Consider the following 23578-nt stretch of genomic DNA (forward strand, 5'->3'; position numbering starts at 1 on the left):
ATTCTTGGTTGGGACCTTTATCGTATAAAATCAGGCACTCCTATGTTAATAAATAATTGGTACGATTCATGGTGACCACGGCCGGAACACGCCTAACCATCTGCCGGTCAATAACGGATAAATCCAAAAAATGCTCCAAAATTACAAAAATCTCTGAAATGTACTCAGTATCTGTGTCCTATGTAACGATTTGTGCCTAAAATGACCTGCTGAATACTAGAGCATCATACGTGGACAATCTTTACTCCTCCTTGAGCAACCTATAAGAACATTGCATACTTGCCAAGTCTCCTGGACGTCCAGGAGATTCCCAAAAACAAGGGTGACCTCCTGGGCTCTAGAAGAATAGGCAAATCTACCGGTCCTAGGAGAAGGTTCTCTGGGCCAATGTTATTTATTAGATGATGTGGGCATGGTATGAGCAAACAGCAGGCTTAAAGGGGATGTCCAGGATAAAAAAATGTAATTAGGGGAGATAAAACCAATAAAAATATACTTCCCTGTCCCCAGTCCTGCCCCGTGTGGTCTGGACCTGCAAATCTGTCGTCTTCCAGTGGAAGCTTCCGCCTCACATGACCAGTGAAACCAATCAGGGGCCTTGGCGGACTCGAGACGTCACAGCCTGCGAGGAATTCCACTGGTAGACGACGGCGAGCAGAAGGGGCGCAACGTGCCAGGACACCAGAGCACCAGGGACACGTATGATTTTTATTTATTTATTTTTTTCACCTCTCCTGGCCGAATTTCAAAAATATTTTACCCTGGACAACCCCTTTAACCTGGACATGAACATCATCACGTCACAAAAACGTAACACTCCCAAAAAGGGCGAATTATGAGCGAGTCATATCACAAAAATATGATGTGATCAGCACATCACCATGCCCACATCACAAACGGGCGTGGAATGATCAAAAATGGGCCTCCCCGACAGTGTTATATCCTCAATCATGTGACGTTTCCCCGGACTATCATCTTGAGACGTTGGCAAGTATGGAACATGGAAACAAGTCACGATCTGCTTACGGCACTGACTGTTGTTAAGGATGATCACTTTTTTTGCTCATAGCAACCAATCACAGCTGAGCTTTCAATTTGTATCCTGCTGTTGAACAATGAAAGCTGCGATGTGATTGGTTCCCAGGTAATTTCAGGCACCATATTGAGAACTGAGTACTTTATGTTGATTTGATAAACTGAAATCTTAAGAACTTCAAAAACTTCTTAAATATCTACTGAACGCAGAGAAGGTTTCCATGTTGGGCCTAGCCTGTCCCAGTATGATACCAGTATAATTCAGCCCCATCCACTACTGACCACTGGAGTAAAGCCTTGTCCATTCCTCAAGGTGAAGGCGTCTTTCTTACAAAAACAGCTATAAAAAAAAAAAATCACAGCTGCTGGCGGCCATGTATAAATGACCATTAGGTTTGGCCTTCTATAGCTGTTTCGGAAGAAGCGTCTCCGCCGGTTTGGCTGCCCCCTTATGTTATTGATATAAACATGGATCGGAAAGGAAAATACACCAAAGAACAGGCTCAGGTATAAGGACACGATTGAGGGCGCACAGTTAATTCAGTCAAAATTTACTCAGCCTGTCCAAGCAAACATGGCCTGACCCACCATGATCTGACCCACCCCAAACCGCAAGGTCCTTTACACTGAGACAGTCTAAGTTCTCCCGGATGAATGTCAGCATTGCAGGTGTAGATACAGAGGTGCTAGTTACATGGGAACGTGTGATGCCTCCCCACATCTAATATCTCTGCCATCTTTGCTTTCCTGATTCTGTACATCCAAGCTTTGGTCCACAAGACAACTTTGCCTACGGTAATTACAGTATGGAAACGTCGTTCCACAGAAGACCAAAATACCCTACCATGAAGATAATGCTAGAAAAGATAGTCATGTTCTCACCATCGATGGGGTTTTTGGCATAATTGTCCCTATGTCATGACACATTTACACTTTGGCCTATCTTGGTTGCCGTGTCCTTCAGAAGGACAATTAAAGTCCACATTACGGACATTGGATGATGACATCATTATGACTCAATGACCCTTAAAGGTGAAACTTAGTATGATATGAAAGTCTTGTAGGAACTTCATGGTCCAAGTCTTCAACTTTTTGAATCTGAGAGCGAAAAGATTACCCTGTTACCCTTGTAACCCGTGACATTCTATAGGTTTCAGAGAGAGGGCATGTGTACACGGTTTCATCCCCTCAAATCGAAGGCTAGTCTGTACATTGGATTCTTTGAGACCTTCGCTCATTTTTGGTCTTCTGTGGAATTTCACTTCAAGCCTGTAATACATGACACGTTATAACATAGAACCAAATTCCCTCCTGCCTCTTTTTGGTAGGTCGATGCCTCTGCAGCCATATCCTGTCTGAAATACACATATCTCCCGGGCTAGTTGTATGACGTGCCCGCTCACAAAGATTGGCACAGATCCTGCCTGCCATATAAATATGCTGGCTCTCAGGAGGTTGAAAATTGAACATTACACTTTCCTCCTCGTACCCTGTTCTCTTCCTCTCACCGCACCGCTTTATGCTTCCCCCCGCAACAGCCACAGTGTTCACCACACCAGTGGCATGCCCGTAATGGGAGGTAGCAGCACATGCAGGGGACCACAAGAGACAAGGCCACCAGGGCAGCCCAGCGTATACAGAAATGGGGATGCCCTGGGTCGCAGGAGCAGGGGTCCGAATACTCGCCCTCTGAGTCTGACATGCAGTGGTATAGTAAGCTCTCAGCACACCACATGCAGGAAAGTTGGTAGACACAACGCCCTATGGGGTCTGGAGCGTCCTGGCACTGCCCTCTGCCATTCTCTTCACTGCTAAACACGTCCCTGCAATAGACGCAACGGGCGGTGGCTGTGTCCTCCTCCCCAGACAGATGAGAGTGTTCCTTAGACTTAGGAGAAGGGGTGCCATGAATCCTGCATGAAGGGGAGGCCCTAGGGTCCTTCAACTGACTCTCACTTTCTGATGTACTCGAGCCCACAGCTCCTGGAAAGTGCCTGTCCTTGGCTTTGCTCCCGGTGGCTTTTTGGAAGTGGACTCTCAAGTCGGACTTGGACTGTTCAGGCTGCTGTAGAGCTGCGCGCCGATAGTCTTCATATCCCTTGGATACCCAAAGATCTTTGCATGGGTTGATGCTCTCAAGTTCTTCTTCGTCATGGAAGGACAAACGCTTTAAAGGCTGTGACTGAAGGAGAAGTGAATACGTTAGTCAACGAAAAGACACTTCTTATCTTAAAGGTGACCATACATATTAGACTAAAGTGTGCCAAACCCAATGACTTTGGTTGGACTGGTGACCACATAACGTATATTAGGCGTTCAGTTGACGTCCTTCTTCAGATACTGGGTAAGAAAGGATTGGGCATGGCCAATTTCAGCATGGCCAACCACTTATTTGAAAGAGCATAAAACCCACCTGATGAAGCTTACTCCCCTCTGCCCAACAGCTATCTGAAGTATACGCCCATTTTTTATTCTTCCTAATAGTCATACAGTTTGTCAATTACACAGACAAGCATCATGACAACAATTAGTTGAACAACCCATCTTCTCCCCACTTGCCCGCCTCCCATTCCCATGAAAATATGGCCAGTTTACCACAGCCAGTGATGCATGTGTATGAGGAGGTCAGGACGTCAATGGGGTTGATCAGAGATGAGTAAGTTACCATCTGGGACTCTCAACCTCAAAAGGTTTGACACATGGACCATGAAGGTTGTTATTTATGAATCTCTGCTTTGGTTTTCCCTTATAGGTTCCACAGGGCCAGGATATGGAGAGGAATCTAGGGTGGAAGACTGCCTCCAATTTTTCTCCAAATTCCTACAGGTCAACTACAGACTGGCAAGTATAAGTACAGACAACTATTTATACCTGTGTGGTTGGACTGACTGATGGACCAGTGGAAAACCCAAATTCTTCAGAAACAGGAGATCTCACGTAGCAGCTAGAGGACGACTCACTGGTGACGATGGTGATGTGTTTTGGTAACATTTCCTTCCGGCTGTTAGAAGATGATTCGCTATCTGTATGAATCTAACACAAAAAGTAGAAAAAAAATCTTATCAATGCAGTAGATTACTAAAGAAATTTAGGTTGTACACGGAAGGGATGGGATAGTCCTTGGATTTGGTCAAGGGATCGGCTAAAGGACTTATATGGATTCATTGGACATAATGAAGAAAGGACTGATAAGGGTTGTAGGTTGGAGACTTACTGGCATGACATCCCCCATAGCTTGAGCCGCTTCTCGTGAGGAGGAGGATGAAGATGAGGATGTTGAGTGTGTCATAGACCCTATGAGGAAGAAGTGAATGTTATTATATTATTACACTGACCATAGACATGCAAAGAAGTACAACGTGGACAGTTCTTAGATCCCGATCTTGTAGATAGAGGAAGCAAGGCTTTACAAAACATTCTGGAGTGTCAGAGAAAACTGGAGTATCCCTTGGCATCCGGCGCCCAGCAGAACGGTAGGTCACCCACCCCTGGTACATTCTTGAGATACAGTATATAGTATCTAAGGCCAGAGAACAATAGACTTTATCACAAACCTTCTCCCAGTTCATCCATAGCAGCCTGCACTCTATTCTCAAATTTGTCTCCATCGGCTGGGCATTGGAAGGTCAGGCCAAACCTGTTCTCTTCTACTTTCCAGTGATGGAAGATGGGATTGGCTTTATTGTAGACAAGACCCTTTTTCAGGATACACTCAAGCATGGTCTGTGGAAGAAACGTGAACAGCTATCACCCACTGGTATCCTGCATATTAAGGTAAGTGTTTCTAATTGTTAGATGTAAATTTATGACCTATAGATATGATATACATTTCCAATAGATGAAGGTTTTCTTGGACCTCTCTTGGACTTGCACCTATTTTTGAGAGCAGGGGTCCCACTACCCCCATCAGATGCAACTAAGAGTGGAGATGTGGCCGACTTTTGCCATTTTCTAGAATGGGAGTTTCAGATATAGCCAAGTAGGCCATAGAAATGGATAAAGAGGGATAGACATACGTGGCCACCTCTCCACTCACAGCAGCCACGAAGAAGCCCAATGACATACATAATATGTCACCCTGAGCATTTTGGAGGTTTTTTTTTATCCAAATCTATTCAGCCTTTCCACAGATATAAGCCCTGTTGATGTGAGATAGGAGGACACGGAGCCTCTCGTTGGCGTCTCAGCCAGAGGGACTGGAACAGGTGAAATGTAAGCACCAGAATGTCTGCATATTACAAGGTCATGTTATTAAGGTTAGCTCCATGCAATACTATATTTCCCCTATGGAGGCGCTGCAGGGGAACTGAGCACTTACTTACAGGTTTCATTAAACTTTCTAGTGGATTGATGAGGGTCCAGCAGTGGAGATATATAATTAGCTTATATTGGGGGTTGTGGTCCTCACCTTGTGATGAACTACTGGGGTTCCTAAAGCTTAAAGGTCAACCCCCTCCCTAACATGGCTGACTGCTTGTGATGACTGCGGGTATTTGGTATGTCCTATTCCTTATCCCATTATGTGACATAGGAAAAATAATATAAACATTGCTTTTATACACGTTACATGGCGGTGATACGTACACTCTGGTCTCTCACCCGTTCCCCAAGAATAAGGAAGTCTCGTTGGCGAGAGGTGTCTGGTCGTCGTATTTTGCTCATCGTGATGTGACTGAGACCTCCTCCTGCCATAGGTACCCAGCCCCCACTGGAGTCATCTCTGGACATCACCACCGCACGGATACTCAAGATGCAACTACAAACGGCACAAAAGGAAACAAAAGGTGCAAAAACACTCAAAACATTGGAAGGAACAAATCTTGATGGGATATTCCAGATCATACCATGTTACTGGTCATTGTATGGATACTATCAGGCAGAACCTACACGAAGACAACACTCTGACATCACAGCATAACAAGGCACTCACCAGAAGTCGGCGACCAAACAGCCCTACAGGCCCAAAACCATGTCTGATATGGTCATTAATATGCAAAAAATCCCATTCAATTTTGTTGTCTACCCTGGTTGTTTCAGGTGACATTACATGAGGAGTATCACTACTTATGGCCATTACATTACTAACAGTTTTTAGCAGTTTCCTCCTCTATGTAGAGTTTTTAGTTCTCCATCCTGGTGTTTGTATACTAAATGCTATACACTGCACACAGTAAGTACAGGAGAATCTGCTCGTTAATGGGCTTGCACTCAGTAACAGGCCCAGGACCATGCAGGACATATACAGAGAAGTACTGACATGTACAGATGTGAGTAAAGCACTTTGGTTGTCATATTCATCTCCAACATCTAAGTCTGTGTTTTCTTGGTTGTTCCTGAGATGTATGGGCTAGAAGGTTCACACTTGGCCTGAATCTAGCAGGTGGTGCAGCCTCGGCTCCCGGCATGTGACTGATGGTGACAGCTGTCATACCCTCTGTCATACCCCCTGTCATACCCCCTGTCATACCCTCTGTCATACCCTCTGTCATACCCTCTGCCTTGTTACAGTGCGGCCCAAGTCACAGTAAAGCTAAATTCAAACGAATAAGGGACAAAACTAATTTGAAAAAGGCTCGTTTTTCACGTCTGTTTTGCCTCCGAGGGGCACCCGTTTCCATGGATGACTCATAGATTTGTGTCTATTGAGGAATTCGTGAAAATGGCCAGAAATAGGTCATGACCTATATTTATACGATACGTTAAAACGGACCGCCAAAGAAGATGGTCATGTGAATAGCATCATTCACATGTAGTAAATTTAACCAGAAAATGGTCTATTCATTTAAATCAAGTTTTATGTTAATCATATTTTTTAAGAATTTTTGATGAGGTTTTTAAAAATTGTCCAAGTCATTATCTATGTTTTAAAAAAAATCCTAAAAATCCCACATTTCTGGCCATTAACACCGGGTCTCCGCTGTTTTATACAGCAGAGACCCTACGCTAATGCCCACAATCATTGTGGGCACTGATCACAGGCATTAACCCCTCTGGTGCCTTGGTCAAAGTGGACTGAGGCACCATTTTACCAGCGTCCCGCTGCGGGCAAATCGCGGCGTTTACGTCCTGTGGGGCCCCGGCCTAAATTTGGTATTCTTGGAATCGTACCAAAACATAGAATACAGGTGATGTCATTTTGGCTGCAGCGTGAATACCGTGAAAACAAAGCCCATAAGAATATCGCACAAATGCAGTTTTTCTTCAATTCCCCCCCCCCCATTCTGAATGTTTTTCCAGCTTCCCAGGACATTGTACAGAATAATAAATGGCGGCATCATGAAGAAAAAAACAGTTATAGGGTTTGGATGGAGGGGAGTCAAAAACGAAAAACAAAAAATTCCTCCGGCAGGAAGGGGTTAAGCCAAATAATACGCTGAGGCTTCCTGTTTTCTGTAGGAGGTTTCTTTGCAGCAGTCACCTGACTTACAGCACACCGATGATAAGATACAGAATCCACCAGTCACTATAGAGGATGTCACATCTTATCTACTCTCCCCTCTACACAATGACTCCTGCCCAGGTCACAGAGCAGGCCTAGACCTGTGGTGATACAAAATTAAAAACATCACCAAAAATTCTTAAAAAATATGTTTATTAGAAAATAGAGTTTTATAATAAAATGGATATTTCCTGGCGATCCCTCCAAGTACATACACTATGTGATCAAACGTATCCAGACACACTCCAAAACCTACGTTTTTCCTATTCGGTGCATTGTGCTGCCCCCTACTGCCAGGTCCTCCATATCAGCGACCTCAGTAGACATTAGACATGGTGAGAGAGCAGAATGGGGCGCTCTACGGAACTCACGGACTTCGTATGTGGTCAGGTGATTGGGCGCCACACATCACGCAGGTCAATGCCAAACGACGCCTCGCTTGGTGTAAGGAGCGTAAACATTGGCCGATTGAACAGTGGAAAACGTTGTGTGGAGTGACGAATCATGGTACACAATGTGGCGATCCGATGGCAGGGTGTGGGTATGGCGAATGCCCGGTGAACGTCGTCTGCCAACAGTAAAATTCGGAGGCGGTGGTGTTATGGTGTGGTGGTGTTTTTCATGGAGGGGGCTTGCACCCCTTGTTGTTTTGCGTGGCACTATCACAGCACAGGCCTACATTGATGTATTAAACACCTTCTTGCTTCCCACTGTTGAAGAGCAATTCGGGGATGGCGATTGCATCTTACAACACGATGGAGCACCTGTTCATACTGCACGGCCTGTGGCGGAGTGGTGACACCACAATAACATCTCTGTAATGGACCGGCCTGCACACAGTCCTGACTTGTATCCTATAGAACACCTTTGGGATGTTTTGGAACGCCGACTTGGTGCCGGGTCTCACCGACCTACATCGATACCTCTCCTCAGTGCAGCACTCCGTGAAGAATGGGCAGCCATTCCCCAAGAAACCTTCCAGCACCGGATTAGACGTATGTCTGCGAGAGTGGAAGCCGTCATCAAGGCTAAGGGTGGGCCAACGCCATATTGTATGCAGCATTACCGATGGAGGCGCCACCAACTTTCAGCCGGGTTTCCGGATACTTTTGATCACATAGTGTACGTCTCACCTAAATGTAACTCTTACTCGCGTGCTTTGTCGTGGACACAAACGTGGTGCCTAATACCAGTCATAGGAGGTCACGTGGACACTAAGCCATAACATTCTAGGACAACCATCTTTCCTTCTCTTTATCTCTTGTATTCCCTGCTCACTCCTCCCCCTTCCCTCTCTATAGACTTCTATACACACGAGTTGTCTGAATCATGTGGTCTGCTGTCCATCTCAAGACAGCAGGAAAGCATCCCAATGGCAGAAATAGACATCTCTCTATTATATAGGTAGACATCATGATGCTTAATCTTGGCACGCAGTTGCCATTTTTCTAAATTGATGGCACATATATCTGGTAATAGACAACAGTATTAAAAATATTTTTAAAAATCCATATAAAATTGCAAATCACCCTATCTCTAAACCCCATATAAATAAATTAACCCTTCAGGCATCTCCAAGTCCTAAAATCTCTCATTATAAAATATAAAAACATTTAACCTGACTTCACCTCTTAAAAAATGACATAAAAAGTGATTAAAACCTCACACATCCCTCAAAATGGTAAAATAAAAACTATATATGGCCCACGAAAAAGTCTCCTTAGCATAAATAGAATAAAGCAAACATGTCATACGTAACACGTGTCCTACGCAGTAAAAACCTAGAAGAAAACGGCACATTTGTGATTTTTTCCCAATTCCACCCCATTCTGATTTTGTTTCGGCTTCCCAGTACATTGTACAGAACATTAAATGGCGCCAATACAAAGTGCAACGTGTCCCACAAAAAATACATCTCTGCGAATGGAAGAATAAAAACAATTTATGGCTTTTGGAAGGCGAGCAGTAAAAACCAGAAGAACAAAAATGGAGAATCGCCGCGGCCTCAAGAGTTAGAGAAATGTAGCTGCTTAATCCAGAAATCGCACCGCACCTGTATGTAGGGAGTGTCTGGCAGGTGTCTACTAATAAAGGGACATTTGGGCCTTCTCAGCCACCATGGCTGGTTACAACTCTACACAGGGCTGTAACTTGGACAGAGGGGGCCCCATAGCAAGAGGTTTTGAATGGGCCCTGACACGGTATAATGTCTCTTTGACTGATCCCCCTCACACAGTATATTGTTTTTATTGGCCCCCACACTTGTCCCCATTACAGCCCCCATACAATATACTATCCCCATTACAGGTCCCCATACAATATACTATCCCCATTACAGCCCCCATACAATATACTATCCCCATTACAGACCCTCATACAGTATACTATCCCCATTACAGCCCCCATACAATATACTATCCCCATTACAGACCCTCATACAGTATACTATCCCCATTACAGCCCCCATACAATATACTATCCCCATTACAGCCCCCATACAATATACTATCCCCATTACAGCCCCCATACAATATACTATCCCCATTACAGACCCTCATACAATATACTATCCCCATTACAGCCCCCATACAATATACTATCCCCATTACAGACCCTCATACAGTATACTATCCCCATTACAGCCCCCATACAATATACTATCCCCATTACAGCCCCCATACAATATACTATCCCCATTACAGCCCCCATACAATATACTATCCCCATTACAGCCCCCATACAATATACTATCCCCATTACAGCCCCCATACAATATACTATCCCCATTACAACCCCCATACAATATACTATCCCCATTACAGCCCCCATACAATATACTATCCCCATTACAGCCCCCATACAATATACTATCCCCATTACAGCCCCCATACAATATACTATCCCCATTACAGCCCCCATACAATATACTATCCCCATTACAGACCCTCATACAGTATACTATCCCATTACAGCCCCCATACAATATACTATCCCCATTACAGCCCCCATACAATATACTATCCCCATTACAGCCCCCATACAATATACTATCCCCATTACAGACCCTCATACAATATACTATCCCCATTACAGCCCCCATACAATATACTATCCCCATTACAGGTCCCCATACAATATACTATCCCCATTACAGCCCCCATACAATATACTATCCCCATTACAGACCCTCATACCGTATACTATCCCCATTACAGGTCCCCATACAATATACTATCCCCATTACAGACCCTCATACAATATACTATCCCCATTACAGCCCCCATACAGTATACTATCCCCATTACAGACCCTCATACAGTATACTATCCCCATTACAGACCCTCATACAATATACTATCCCCATTACAGACCCTCATACAGTATACTATCCCCATTACAGCCCCCATACAATATACTATCCCCATTACAGCCCCCATACAATATACTATCCCCATTACAGCCCCCATACAATATACTATCCCCATTACAGCCCCCATACAATATACTATCCCCATTACAGCCCCCATACAGTATACTATCCCCATTACAGCCCCCATACAATATACTATCCCCATTACAGACCCTCATACAGTATACTATCCCCATTAAAGCCCCCATACAATATACTATCCCCATTACAGCCCCCATACAATATACTATCCCCATTACAGACCCTCATACAATATACTATCCCCATTACAGCCCCCATACAATATACTATCCCCATTACAGCCCCCATACAATATACTATCCCCATTACAGACCCTCATACAATATACTATCCCCATTACAGACCCTCATACAGTATACTATCCCCATTACAGCCCCCATACAATATACTATCCCCATTACAGCCCCCATACAATATACTATCCCCATTACAGACCCTCATACAATATACTATCCCCATTACAGACCCTCATACAGTATACTATCCCCATTACAGCCCCCATACAATATACTATCCCCATTACAGACCCTCCTACAGTATACTATCCCCATTAAAGCCCCCATACAATATACTATCCCCATTACAGACCCTCATACAGTATACTATCCCCATTACAGGTCCCCATACAATATACTATCCCCATTACAGCCCCCATACAATATACTATCCCCATTACAGCCCCCATACAATATACTATCCCCATTACAGCCCCCATACAATATACTATCCCCATTACAGCCCCCATACAATATACTATCCCCATTACAGCCCCCATACAATATACTATCCCCATTACAGACCCTCATACAGTATACTATCCCCATTACAGCCCCCATACAATATACTATCCCCATTACAGCCCCCATACAATATACTATCCCCATTACAGCCCCCATACAATATACTATCCCCATTACAGCCCCCATACAATATACTATCCCCATTACAGCCCCCATACAATATACTATCCCCATTACAGCCCCCATACAATATACTATCCCCATTAAAGCCCCCATACAATATACTATCCCCATTACAGCCCCCATACAATATACTATCCCCATTAAAGCCCCCATACAATATACTATCCCCATTACAGCCCCCATACAATATACTATCCCCATTACAGCCCCCATACAATATACTATCCCCATTACAGCCCCCATACAATATACTATCCCCATTACAGCCCCCATACAATATACTATCCCCATTACAGCCCCCATACAATATACTATCCCCATTACAGCCCCCATACAATATACTATCCCCATTACAGCCCCCATACAATATACTATCCTCATTACAGCCCCCATACAATATACTATCCCCATTACAGCCCCCATACAATATACTATCCCCATTACAGCCCCCATACAATATACTATCCCCATTACAGCCCCCATACAATATACTATCCTCATTACAGCCCCCATACAATATACTATCCCCATTACAGACCCTCATACAATATACTATCCCCATTACAGCCCCCATACAATATACTGTGCCCATTACAGTACCCATACAGTATACTATTTTTGTTACAGGTCCCCGCACAGTAAGTTCCCCCATTACAAGCCCCCATAGTATGCTATCTCCGATACAGGCCGACCACACAGCAATTTCCCCCATTACAGGCCCCCATAATATACTATCTCAGTTAAAGGCTCACATACAGTAAGTGCCCCCTTTAAATCTGTCATCATCTATCTGTGCAAATATCAGTAATGTCTACTGTACAGCCAAGTGGTCCAAGACCCTCTAAAGCACCTGGACCAGCAAAGAAACAGCAATGACTGTGGGGCGTTCACTAAAGTATGGATGACGGAGAACCAACGGCAATCTACCAGCAGGAAATGTCCTGTCTACAAAATGGCAGGAGCACTGGGTATCCAAAAAAGTCTACTGACATCACCTGTTGGTGATGGAGTCTGCAATGGAAGAACCTAACCTGATGAAGATTGGTGTTTTCCATGCTGGTTTTGATAATCTCTCCCCCACTGGAGCTTGTGCCTAAATTATAGTGAAGTGACCACCTTGTTATAAAGTAGGCGCATCCTCCGGGGTCCATGCACCTCAACAGAACCCCATACCAGATCCTTACCACTTTTTCATGGCTTGTGCACAAGTTTTTTGCTGTACAGGCCATAATATATCAGCCCCGATGTGTCAGAGAGTCCTTATAAATCACTAGACATAAATTATTGGAGAACAGGGATGGGTTAATGGCCCTCTTTACCGGAACTGCCCACCCATTTGCAGGTCAAAAATCCTACATTATTGGCCCCCACATAATATAACATCTCCTTTATTGGCCCCTGCACAGTACATTGTCCCCTTTTTATATAACCCAATAAAGATAAGACAAGAATACTGGACGGACATTGAGGGTCCCCCAGGCAGTGCACACTCTTCATTTCTAAAATCTGCCTAAAATTGTGAGTTCACCTTTCACATCCATTTTATTGCTCCAAAGCATCGGAAATAGAAATTAAAGGAACAGAAACAGAATTCACTAAAATATTTCCTACCATTTTGTGCTTACAGTTGCTACTCAGATCTATGTATCTCCATGGTAACAGACAACCACTGTGGAGATCGCTGCCCGATACGTGTCCAGCTGTCACCAAACAAGAGGAAGATGAGACTCCACGGACTGTTATACCCCAAACCCCCCCCCACCCCTACCTCCCTATATAATGGCCACCAACTAAGAGGAAGATGAGACTCCACGGACTGTTATACCCCCAACCCCCCCCCACCCCCCATATAGAGGTCACCAACTAAGAGGAAGATGAGACTCCACGGACTGTTATACCCCAAACCCCTCCCACCCCCCATATAGAGGTCACCAACTAAGAGGAAGATGAGACTCCACGGACTGTTATACCCCAAATCAGCCACCCCACCCCACCTCCCCATATGGTGGCTGTCACGGGATGGTTAGAGTCTATACTATAGGCAATGTGTAATATATATTTCATGTGGAATGTATTCTCTAACCTGTTGTAAACATCAATGTGTAGTTGGCTGATTAGGGTCTAGTGTGTTAGCACATTGTATGCAAATACCTCTAACTAGTGAGGACCAGTGAGGACAATGGGTGGAGATAATCTGATCGGTGTCTCCAAGAAGATGTTGGACGGTGCATTGTCCATAGTAGACAGGGAGTCTGCTCTCCTTGGTATAGGTGAGGGGGGAAGGATCTGTGACTCAGCCCTTCCCACCCACAGATATAGGTGTAACAGTCTTAGTATATAGTTGTAGCTAGCAGTTAGTATGTGTTAGCCGGCCTGTGCATAGCTCTGCAGAGAGCCAGGATTTAGTTACAGGACCAAGGAGCCAAAGCTATCATTGGATTGTGACTTCTGTGGACTTATTGTTGTTACGGTTGATGTGACCGCCGCCGGCTACTAACTTTGTGGATTACAATAAATTGCTGTTGTCTCCCGACCTCTTGCGTCCGTGTTGATTCAAGATATCCTCCGGAGGAAGACGTATACCTTTGCTCCGTGACAACTGGTTGGCAGTGGTGGGATCAACAGCGGACAGCGAGATGGACTACAGCAGCCCAGCGATTAATGGAGCCACAACCTCAGAATACAGGAACTGGACTATTGCAAGTCTACAAGTAAGGGCCCGGGAACTAAACCTGAGTTACCAGGGAAGAACGAAAGAGCAACTGATCGAGGCACTGGAGGAGATGACCCTGCAAAGCGGCCATGAGGAGGGCTGCCCCCAGGAGACTGGAGAGATACAGGAGTGGCAGGTACAGACCCAAAAGAGCAGATGGGTTGTTTTGTATGAGGAGGAATTGGCAGTGCTGGGGCTAGGAGCAACTGCAGAGCAAAGGAGTAGAGCATTACAGAGGGCTCAGGAAACGGAGAAGGAGGAACAGAGAATGGCGCATGAAAAGGAAAGAATGGCGCATGAAATGCGAATGGCTGAGATAACTGCGCGGAATTATAATCAAACGTCGACCCCCAGCCCAACAGTGAGAGAACCACCATATGTCTCCCATAAACACTTCAAGACCTTTGATGAAGCGGCTGGGGATGTTGATGGATATTTTCAGGACTTCGAACACCAGTGCCGCCTGATGGAAGTCCCAGAGAAGGATTGGGTCCGGTATCTGGTGGGGCACCTACGAGATGGGGCTGCGGAAGCTCTCAGAGCCATGGACCCTAGTGATCAGCGGGACTATGAGGCCATTAAAAGAGCGGTGCAGAAGTATTATGCAGTCACTCCAGAGACCTACCGAGTTCAGTTCCGCTCTTTGTCTTACAATGGGGGAAGCTCCTTCCACATGTTCGCCCACAAGTTGAAGCAAGCATGCAAGCGCTGGCTAGAAGGAGAGGAGGCTGTCACAGTCGATAAGATCCTCCAAGTCATACTTAAGGAACAGTTCTTTTCCCAGTGCCCCGCTGAGATCCGTGAGTGGGTGCTGGAACGGAACCCAGCCACAGTGGAGCAAGCTGCTTCCCTTGCAGATGAGGGCCTGACCATCAAGCCGCAGTGGAAGAGGTTGTTTGCAGAGGAGCGGAAAACTACCACAGTCCGCCAGACACCCTTCAGCCAGCCACCCACCTTTCGTGCCCGGCCTCAGGATTACAATTCCCCCTCTACCCCTGCCCCAGCCCATCGGCCTCCAGCTATGAACAACCCTGTCCCTAGACAACGACCTACTGGAAGAATGCTAGAGCGCAGATGTTTTGGGTGCGGGCGGCCTGGACATTTGCAAGCTAGTTGCCCTGTTAACATGGGGGCACGGGCCACCGTGGCATCCCGGCCTATTCACTACCTGGGAACCACCCCTAGGACTGAAAGTTTGGCCCCATTTCCAGATGACTCCATGAATGACCCATCTGTTCCACCTCCAGGGGTCTATGGGATTCAGCCTTCCGCCACACATCCCGCAAACCTTCAGAGGAAGCACTTGCAGGAGGTCCTACTGGATGGCCGAACAGTTGTTGGATTCCAGGACTCGGGAGCTTTCCTAACGGTAGCGGACCCCCGAGTGGTTCGACCCGAGGCCCTAGAGGAGGGCCCTGGCCTTTCTATCGAGTTGGCAGGAGGTACTCGGAGACGTATTCCTAAAGCTACCGTGGAACTCGACTATGGTTATGGACCAAAACGATGCACAATTGGTGTGATGAGCGGGCTGCCGGCCGATGTTCTGTTAGGCAACGATGTTGGAAATCTACAGTGCCACTTTGTGGGAGCAGTGACCCGAAGCCAAGCTCAGAGAGACGCCAACATGGATCGACCGGATTTTCTGCCAGATGCCAGCCCTTCAACTCTACAACTTTACCATTCAGTACCGCCGAGGGAACCAACACCAGAACACAGATGGGTTATCCCGGCAGGAGGACATATGAGCTATAGAGACTGATGTGCATTCCCCAATTTACCTGTGTAGGCCAATTGTGTCATGCACATGTTTTGAGAATGGGAGGGGTTGTCACGGGATGGTTAGAGTCTATACTATAGGCAATGTGTAATATATATTTCATGTGGAATGTATTCTCTAACCTGTTATATACATCAATGTGTAGTTGGCTGATTGGGGTCTAGTGTGTTAGCACATTGTATGCAAATCCCTCTAACTAGTGAGGACAATGGGTGGAGATAATCTGATCGGTGTCTCCAAGAAGATGTTGGATGGTGCATTGTCCATAGTAGACAGGGAGTCTGCTCTCCTTGGTATAGGTGAGGGGGGAAGGATCTGTGACTCAGCCCTTCCCACCCACAGATATAGGTGTAACAGTCTTAGTATATAGTATATAGCTAGCAGTTAGTATGTGTTAGCCGGCCTGTGCACAGCTCTGTAGAGAGCCAGGATTTAGTTACAGGACCAAGGAGCCAAAGCTATCATTGGATTGTGACTTCTGTGGACTTATTGTTGTTACGGTTGATGTGACCGCCGCCGGCTACTAACTTTGTGGATTACAATAAATTGCTGTTGTCTCCCGACCTCTTGCGTCCATGTTGATTCAAGATATCCTCCGGAGGAAGACGTATACCTTTGCTCCGTGACAGTGGCCACCAAATAAGAGGAAGATGAGACTCCACGGACTGTTATACCCCAAACCACCCACCCCACCCCACCTCCCCATATAGCTGTCACCAAACAAGAAGAAGATGAGACTCCATGGACTGTTATACCCCAAACCACCCCCCATATAGAGGTCACCAACTAAGAGGAAGATGAGACTCCACGGACTGTTATACCCCAAACCACCCACCCCACCTCCCCATATAGCGGCCACCAACTAAGAGGAAGATGAGACTCCACGGACTGTTATACCCCAAACCACCCACCCCACCTCCCCATATAGCGGTCACCAAACAAGAGGAAGATGAGACTCCACGGACTTTTATACCCCAAACCACCCACCCCACCCCACCTCCCCATATAGCTGTCACCAAACAAGAAGAAGATGAGACTCCATGGACTGTTATACCCCAAACCACCCCCCACCCCCCATATAGAAGTCACCAACTAAGAGGAAGATGAGACTCCACGGACTGTTATACCCCAAACCACCCCCCACCCCCCATATAGAGGTCACCAACTAAGAGGAAGATGAGACTCCACGGACTGTTATACCCCAAACCACCCACCCCACCCCACCTCCCCATATGGCGGCCACCAACTAAGAGGAAGATGAGACTCCACGGACTGTTATACCCCAAATCAGCCACCCCACCCCACCCCACCTCCCCATATGGTGGCCACCAAATAAGAGGAAGATGAGACTCCACGGACTGTTATACCCCAAACCACCCACCCCACCTCCCCATATAGCGGTCACCAAACAAGAGGAAGATGAGACTCCACGGACTTTTATACCCCAAACCACCCACCCCACCCCATCTCCCCATATGGCGGCCACCAAATAAGAGGAAGATGAGACTCCACGGACTGTTATACCCCAAACCACCCACCCCACCTCCCCATATAGTGGCCACCAAATAAGAGGAAGATGAGACTCCACGGACTGTTATACCCCAAATCAGCCACCACACCCGACCTCCCCCATACTCTCCACCTCGACTCCAACTCCCCCCCCCCACTTTACTAGCTTTGGCAATGCCAAATATCTATTCGGACGTGCCAATAAAGCCTATTTGATTTGATTCAACCAGGGGGTGCACCTTCCATGATGCGCCCTATGGTGATGGTCTCAGGCGGTGCCTCAAGGAATAAACTGGGGGAGACATTTCTTTTCTAATTGGCCGCTACTTATGGTATTATTGCAGTAAGTTGCGGCCGATACTTTTTACTCACCTGTCTCCTCTCCTGTCCAGGCCGGCTCTGCCACCCCCTCTAGGCAGTGCTCGCACTTACGTTACAACGCTGAAGGACGCCAGGATGCTACAACCAGCGTCCTCGTATTCTTCAACGTCACCTATAGCGCATCCTAGGGGCGGTAGCAGGGCCGGACTGAAAAGAAGCGTGGACGGGTGCATAAACATTATTGGCCGCTACTTACTGCAATAATACGATAAGTAGAAGCCAATTTACAAAAAATAATACTCCTCAGTCATATACTGGAGGGGGAGGCATAACAGAAGGGGTCACATACTGTGCAGACCAAAAAGAAGGTGGTTGTGTGCTATGTGGGGGCCAAGAAAAGGGGGTCATGTAAAACATCCCCCCACCATTACATCATAACATCTTACTACACCTAATATACATGGGAAGATGCTGAGAACTGGATTTCTAGATCTACTGTATGCATCATCAACCGTGTGACCCCCAGTATTAGCCCATATGGGTAACCCACCCAATGCCAGAAGAGGACAAACAACCTCATTGGGGTAGAACAGCAAATGATGTCACACTCAGACATGACGGAATTGTTGTTCATCCACAACTTGCTCATATGATATAATCCGCAGCATGTTCATATGTTATAACCTACAGCATGCTCAATGTTCATTCCTGCGCAGAATTATCAGAAATTTGCAATACAAATGTCGCCATTTGGTCAAATCTCCTACAAAATCCGCTTTCAGCACTGACAGATTTTGTCCAGAATTCTTCACCGATTTCCTGAGGATTCGCAGTAAAGCCGCAGCAGAGAATATCGGCCTCCTCTGGATTGAGCCTTAGGCCTTATTCACATAAGTGTGGTCACATGTCTGACAGATAAGCGGTAATAACACGGATCGGTTCTATCTAACTCCTCTGTTCTGACACATACAAGGATAGGAATCAATGGATCCATTTTTAACAGATATAAAACAAAGTGACGTCCAAGTTTCGTCCAAGAAAAACGGATCGGTGCGATCAAAAAGAAGGCGCAACAAAATTCACCAGATTAAACATGGATGCAAAATGGAAGACACGCGGCCCTCAAAAACAGACAGGGTGGATGAACAACGGTGCCAAAACCAGACGTCTACATTCAGTTTTCATGGACATTATGTCATGTGAATTGGGCTTTAGAGTAACACAGGGAGATCCCCGTATAGGATGTGAACTGCGTGTCATATGTTAGGCTCTGTTGGCGGAGGGGGGGTTCCAGTGTCACATCTGATGTCCAGAACAGTCTATCACGTGGCGCTATTTTTACCATTAAAATGAGAGAATCCTCAAATCCCAAAATGAGTCAGTGGGTTGCGACAGTCACCAGTGTGATGGACCCCGGTGTGAACAGATCCTAAACTGAACATACATATGGCATAAACTGCAGCGGTAACATCACGGGAGAAAACTGTGTGGCCAAGCAACAAACCACGTGAACGCTCCACCACATATGGCAGCCGCCTTGTGTCCGCACCCCTCAGTCATCCATAATGAGAACGCCGGATATTTGAGGTTACGCCATCTTTTACTTCGCTGGCTTTGAGCCAGAACGCATGACACAATTTTGGTGCCATTTTCTGAGATTCCGAACCCAACATGTCAAAAAATTAATGGTCAAACCAAGAGGCCCACGATGTGCCGAGGATGCGCCAGCTCTATGCCGGCGTCGTAACCTCAACAGTGTTGGGAATTGCCGCACGTTTGTGGTTTTCGTGAACAAGGTGCTGCGGCAAATCATAATGAAACTGCGTGTTATTGCCGCAATATCTGAACACACCTTAGACTTGGCTCGGCTGAGCATGTATGTTTATTTTGGAGAGGAGAAGGGTCGCTGCCAGGTACGTCTCTTTATACGTACGTCTCTTTATAGATACGTCTCTTTATAGGTACTTCCCTTATAGATACGTCTCTTATAGGTACGTCTCTTTATGGGTATGTCTCTTATAGGTACGTCTCTTTATAGATACGTTTCTTTATAGGTACATCTCTTTATACATACGTCTCTTTATACATACGTCTCTTTATAGGTACTTCCCTTATAGGTACGTCTCTTATAGGTATGTTTCTTTATAGGTACGTCTCTTTATAGGTACGTCTCTTATAGGTACGTCTCTTTATAGGTACGTCTCTTATAGGTACGTCTCTTATAGGTACATCTCTTTATAGGTATGTCCCCTATAGATACGTCTCTTTATAGGTACGTCTCTTATAGGTACGTCTCTTTATAGCTACGTCTCTTATAGGTACGTCTCTTATAGGTACGTCTCTTATAGCTACGTCTCTTATAGGTACGTCTCTTATAGCTACGTCTCTTATAGGTACGTCTCTTATAGGTACGTCTCTTATAGGTACGTCTCTTATAGGTACGTCTCTTTATAGGTATGTCCCCTATAGATACGTCTCTTTATAGCTACGTCTCTTATAGGTACGTCTCTTATAGGTACGTCTCTTATAGGTACGTCTCTTATAGGTACGTCTCTTTATAGCTACGTCTCTTATAGGTACATCTCTTATAGGTATGTCTCTTATAGGTACGTCTCATTATAGGTACGTTTCTTTATGGGTACGTCTCTTATAGGTATGTTTCTTTATAGATACGTCTCTTTATAGGTACGTCTCTTTACCAGTACGTCTCTTTACCTCCCATTGGGCATGCTGAAATTCAATTTACATCAGGGGTTCCCAAGACTATCACCATAGGGGAACCCCTGGAAAGATGTCTATTCCCTGAGAATCCCGACGGCTCAGTCTGTGATCTCTATTCTGGCCATCGTTGGTTGACGGCTTTGCCAACCCCAGGACAAACACCTATAGCCGGGCTGAAATCATTCTGCTGCAGTCTTTTAGGGAACCCCGAACCTGTTTTTGTATCTGGAGGGGGGGGGGAGGGCTGCAAAAAAAAAAACACCGCTGACGTCACGAGCATTGTGCACCCACATCGAGAAAGACGCCCTTATTATACAATAATACGATTATAAGGGGATATTAACAAAGTCATCTTATTATTATATTATTTATCCTCTAATATCTGCATAATAACGGAATAATATGAATAATAAGAATGTCATATTGTAAATAGATTAATATACATGATAATCTCCTAGTATAATATAATCCAAATAATAATAATATAATCTAAATAATAATACCATGATATTATAAATAATCTAATATTCTATTAATACTATAAGTGCTAGTATAAATAATAATGTAATAATATAAATAATAATAGAATGGTATCAATAATATAAAATAAATACACAGATTCCTAAGCCTATATATTTCATGTATATCTATCTATATGTTCCTGTGACAGCCCCCAGACCCATCCTCTCGCCATAATACCGACCACTAATGTTATATCTCACCAGGATTATAAATAAATCATCTGTATAATGTAACTTCCTGCATGAATCACCCTTCATATTGTAAGCAGGCTCTTAGGAGGAGGATATAGGATATTATCCAACCTACATCTAACAATGCAATAAGACACCACGATATAGAATTAGCCGCAGGACACTGATAATAAAAAATAGAATAATAATAAAATAAAAATAAAGTGATATATGAAGGTGCTGCCCGGAGCTTAGCCCAGCCATGGCGAGCAGGAGGCGAGCGCTGCTGCAATCCCTCTGCCCTGCTGTTATGCCCATTTGGCAGTGACAGGGTTAAGTAAATAGAGGAGATTCATTGTAGCTGCCTCAAATGATCCTTCCTGTCATGCAGTAAAATCAGATCTGTCTCTTTACTTGGGGGAGGGGGGTGTCCATTTGCAAAGCAGGGGCCCCTGGCATCTAGGGGGCAGAAGAGCTGAACCCCCCTATGCATGGAGACATGAAGCATCTCTGAATGGAGGAGAATTTTTGTGAATGGCTGGTCACATGACCAGAGGTTCTTTGTGCTTGCAGGTGAGAGTGTGACAAGGGTCCCTAAATCCCTGCTTATGGGCTGGAGCCCTGTGTGCTGGCCCTGGCCTGGGCATCACATCTGCAGAGGGACACACTCACTTACACACTCACACACACACACTCACTCACACCAAGGAGGAGGGGGAGGGTGGGGAGGGAGGGGAAGCAGCTATCATGGTGCCTCAAACTGATCACAGCCCTTTTTTTATGAATGAATCCAGATGCAAATAGGGTTGATTCACAAAAATCTGCCCCTTCCTCTTCCCCACCTTGAATGGCAGCGGAAAATAAGAGCAGAGCTGGCAGTGCCCCCCATGTAGCCCCCAGTGCACACACACAGGCAGCAGCCAGTGCAGGAAATGATGCAGAATAAAGAGGAATCTGCCAGATTTGCAGCAGCCATGCAGAATGACAGGGGAGTCAGGGGGCCAGGGGATGGGGAGGCTGGGGTCTGCCATCTACATGTGGCCATTGGTCTAGGGGGGCACCTAGGGTTGGCAGGCAAGGGGGCAATGATAGAAAAAGGCAGCACTCACTCTCTGTCCATAGCTGATGGGGATCCAGGGCTGCTGGATGTCTCCTGGATGATCCTGGGCTCCTGGCTTGCCAGTGTAATGTGTATGGTGGAGAAATGCAAATTCCTGGCACAAGGGTTTATTGTTCATCTCCTCTGCTTTTTTCTCTCCATTTTTCCCTGGGCATCATGATGTGGCTGTTGGAGGAGCAGCCATCTTCCAGGTAACAACATCTCATATCACCCCCATCCCTCCCTCCTCCTCCCCCCTCCTCTCTGCCTCCTGGGCTGTGTCTGTTGTGCTGCACCTGGAGGCTGAGCTGTGCGGGGCCTGCCTGCACCCAGGGCCGGGGATGGAGAGCTGGGGCCCGGGAGCCACTGGGGTGCTACAGGGAATGGGGGGTGCAGCAGGGAGAAGGGGGGCTGGGAGAGGAGGGAGACTGCATGGTCCTAGCGCTGGCTCTCACATGCACCTGTTTCCTTAGTCTGATCCTTGTGATGGAGCTGCAGCAGCTCTCGGATATTACACAGGATACAATGTAACAAGCTGCTGCAGCCGGCTCTGATACATTGTGTTATATGAGGAGCAGTCAGATGTGGCACTGAAAGGGTGCCAAGGGTATAACAGTCACACTGCCCCCCTACAGGCCATAACCGGTACTGCACTATTTATATGCAATAGATACATAGTTACAGTTCTTACACCCATGTTTGGAAAATTCTGCCATTTTATAGGTCAGGTATAAGACTCAGGCCCTATTCATATCTGCATTCAGGTTTCCGTTCAGGGAGTTCACTTGGGGACCCCCTCTGCCCTGAATGCAAACCTATGCACATAAAAAAACAGTTACCTAAGGAAACCCACTGACCCCATAGACTATAATGGGGTCCGTGTGGTTTCCGCTCGGTA

At 45.9% G+C, this 23578-nt stretch overlaps 1 protein-coding gene across 1 annotated transcript; it reads right to left on the reverse strand.

The window, feature by feature from the left end:
* Positions 1-2346: 2346 nt before the first annotated feature.
* LOC142185179 (sprouty-related, EVH1 domain-containing protein 1-like) lies at positions 2347-22891 on the reverse strand. The gene is made up of 6 exons (XM_075260457.1): positions 22691-22891; positions 5620-5791; positions 4590-4758; positions 4250-4329; positions 3907-4068; positions 2347-3217 (listed from the first exon to the last, which is right to left on the reverse strand). Exons 1-6 carry the CDS (start codon positions 22699-22701, stop codon positions 2540-2542), a joined length of 1272 nt encoding a protein of 423 aa, XP_075116558.1. The 5' UTR covers positions 22702-22891; the 3' UTR covers positions 2347-2539.
* Positions 22892-23578: the final 687 nt, after the last annotated feature.

This window comes from Leptodactylus fuscus, chromosome 11 (genome assembly GCF_031893055.1).
Source record: "Leptodactylus fuscus isolate aLepFus1 chromosome 11, aLepFus1.hap2, whole genome shotgun sequence".
NCBI lineage: Eukaryota > Metazoa > Chordata > Amphibia > Anura > Leptodactylidae > Leptodactylus > Leptodactylus fuscus.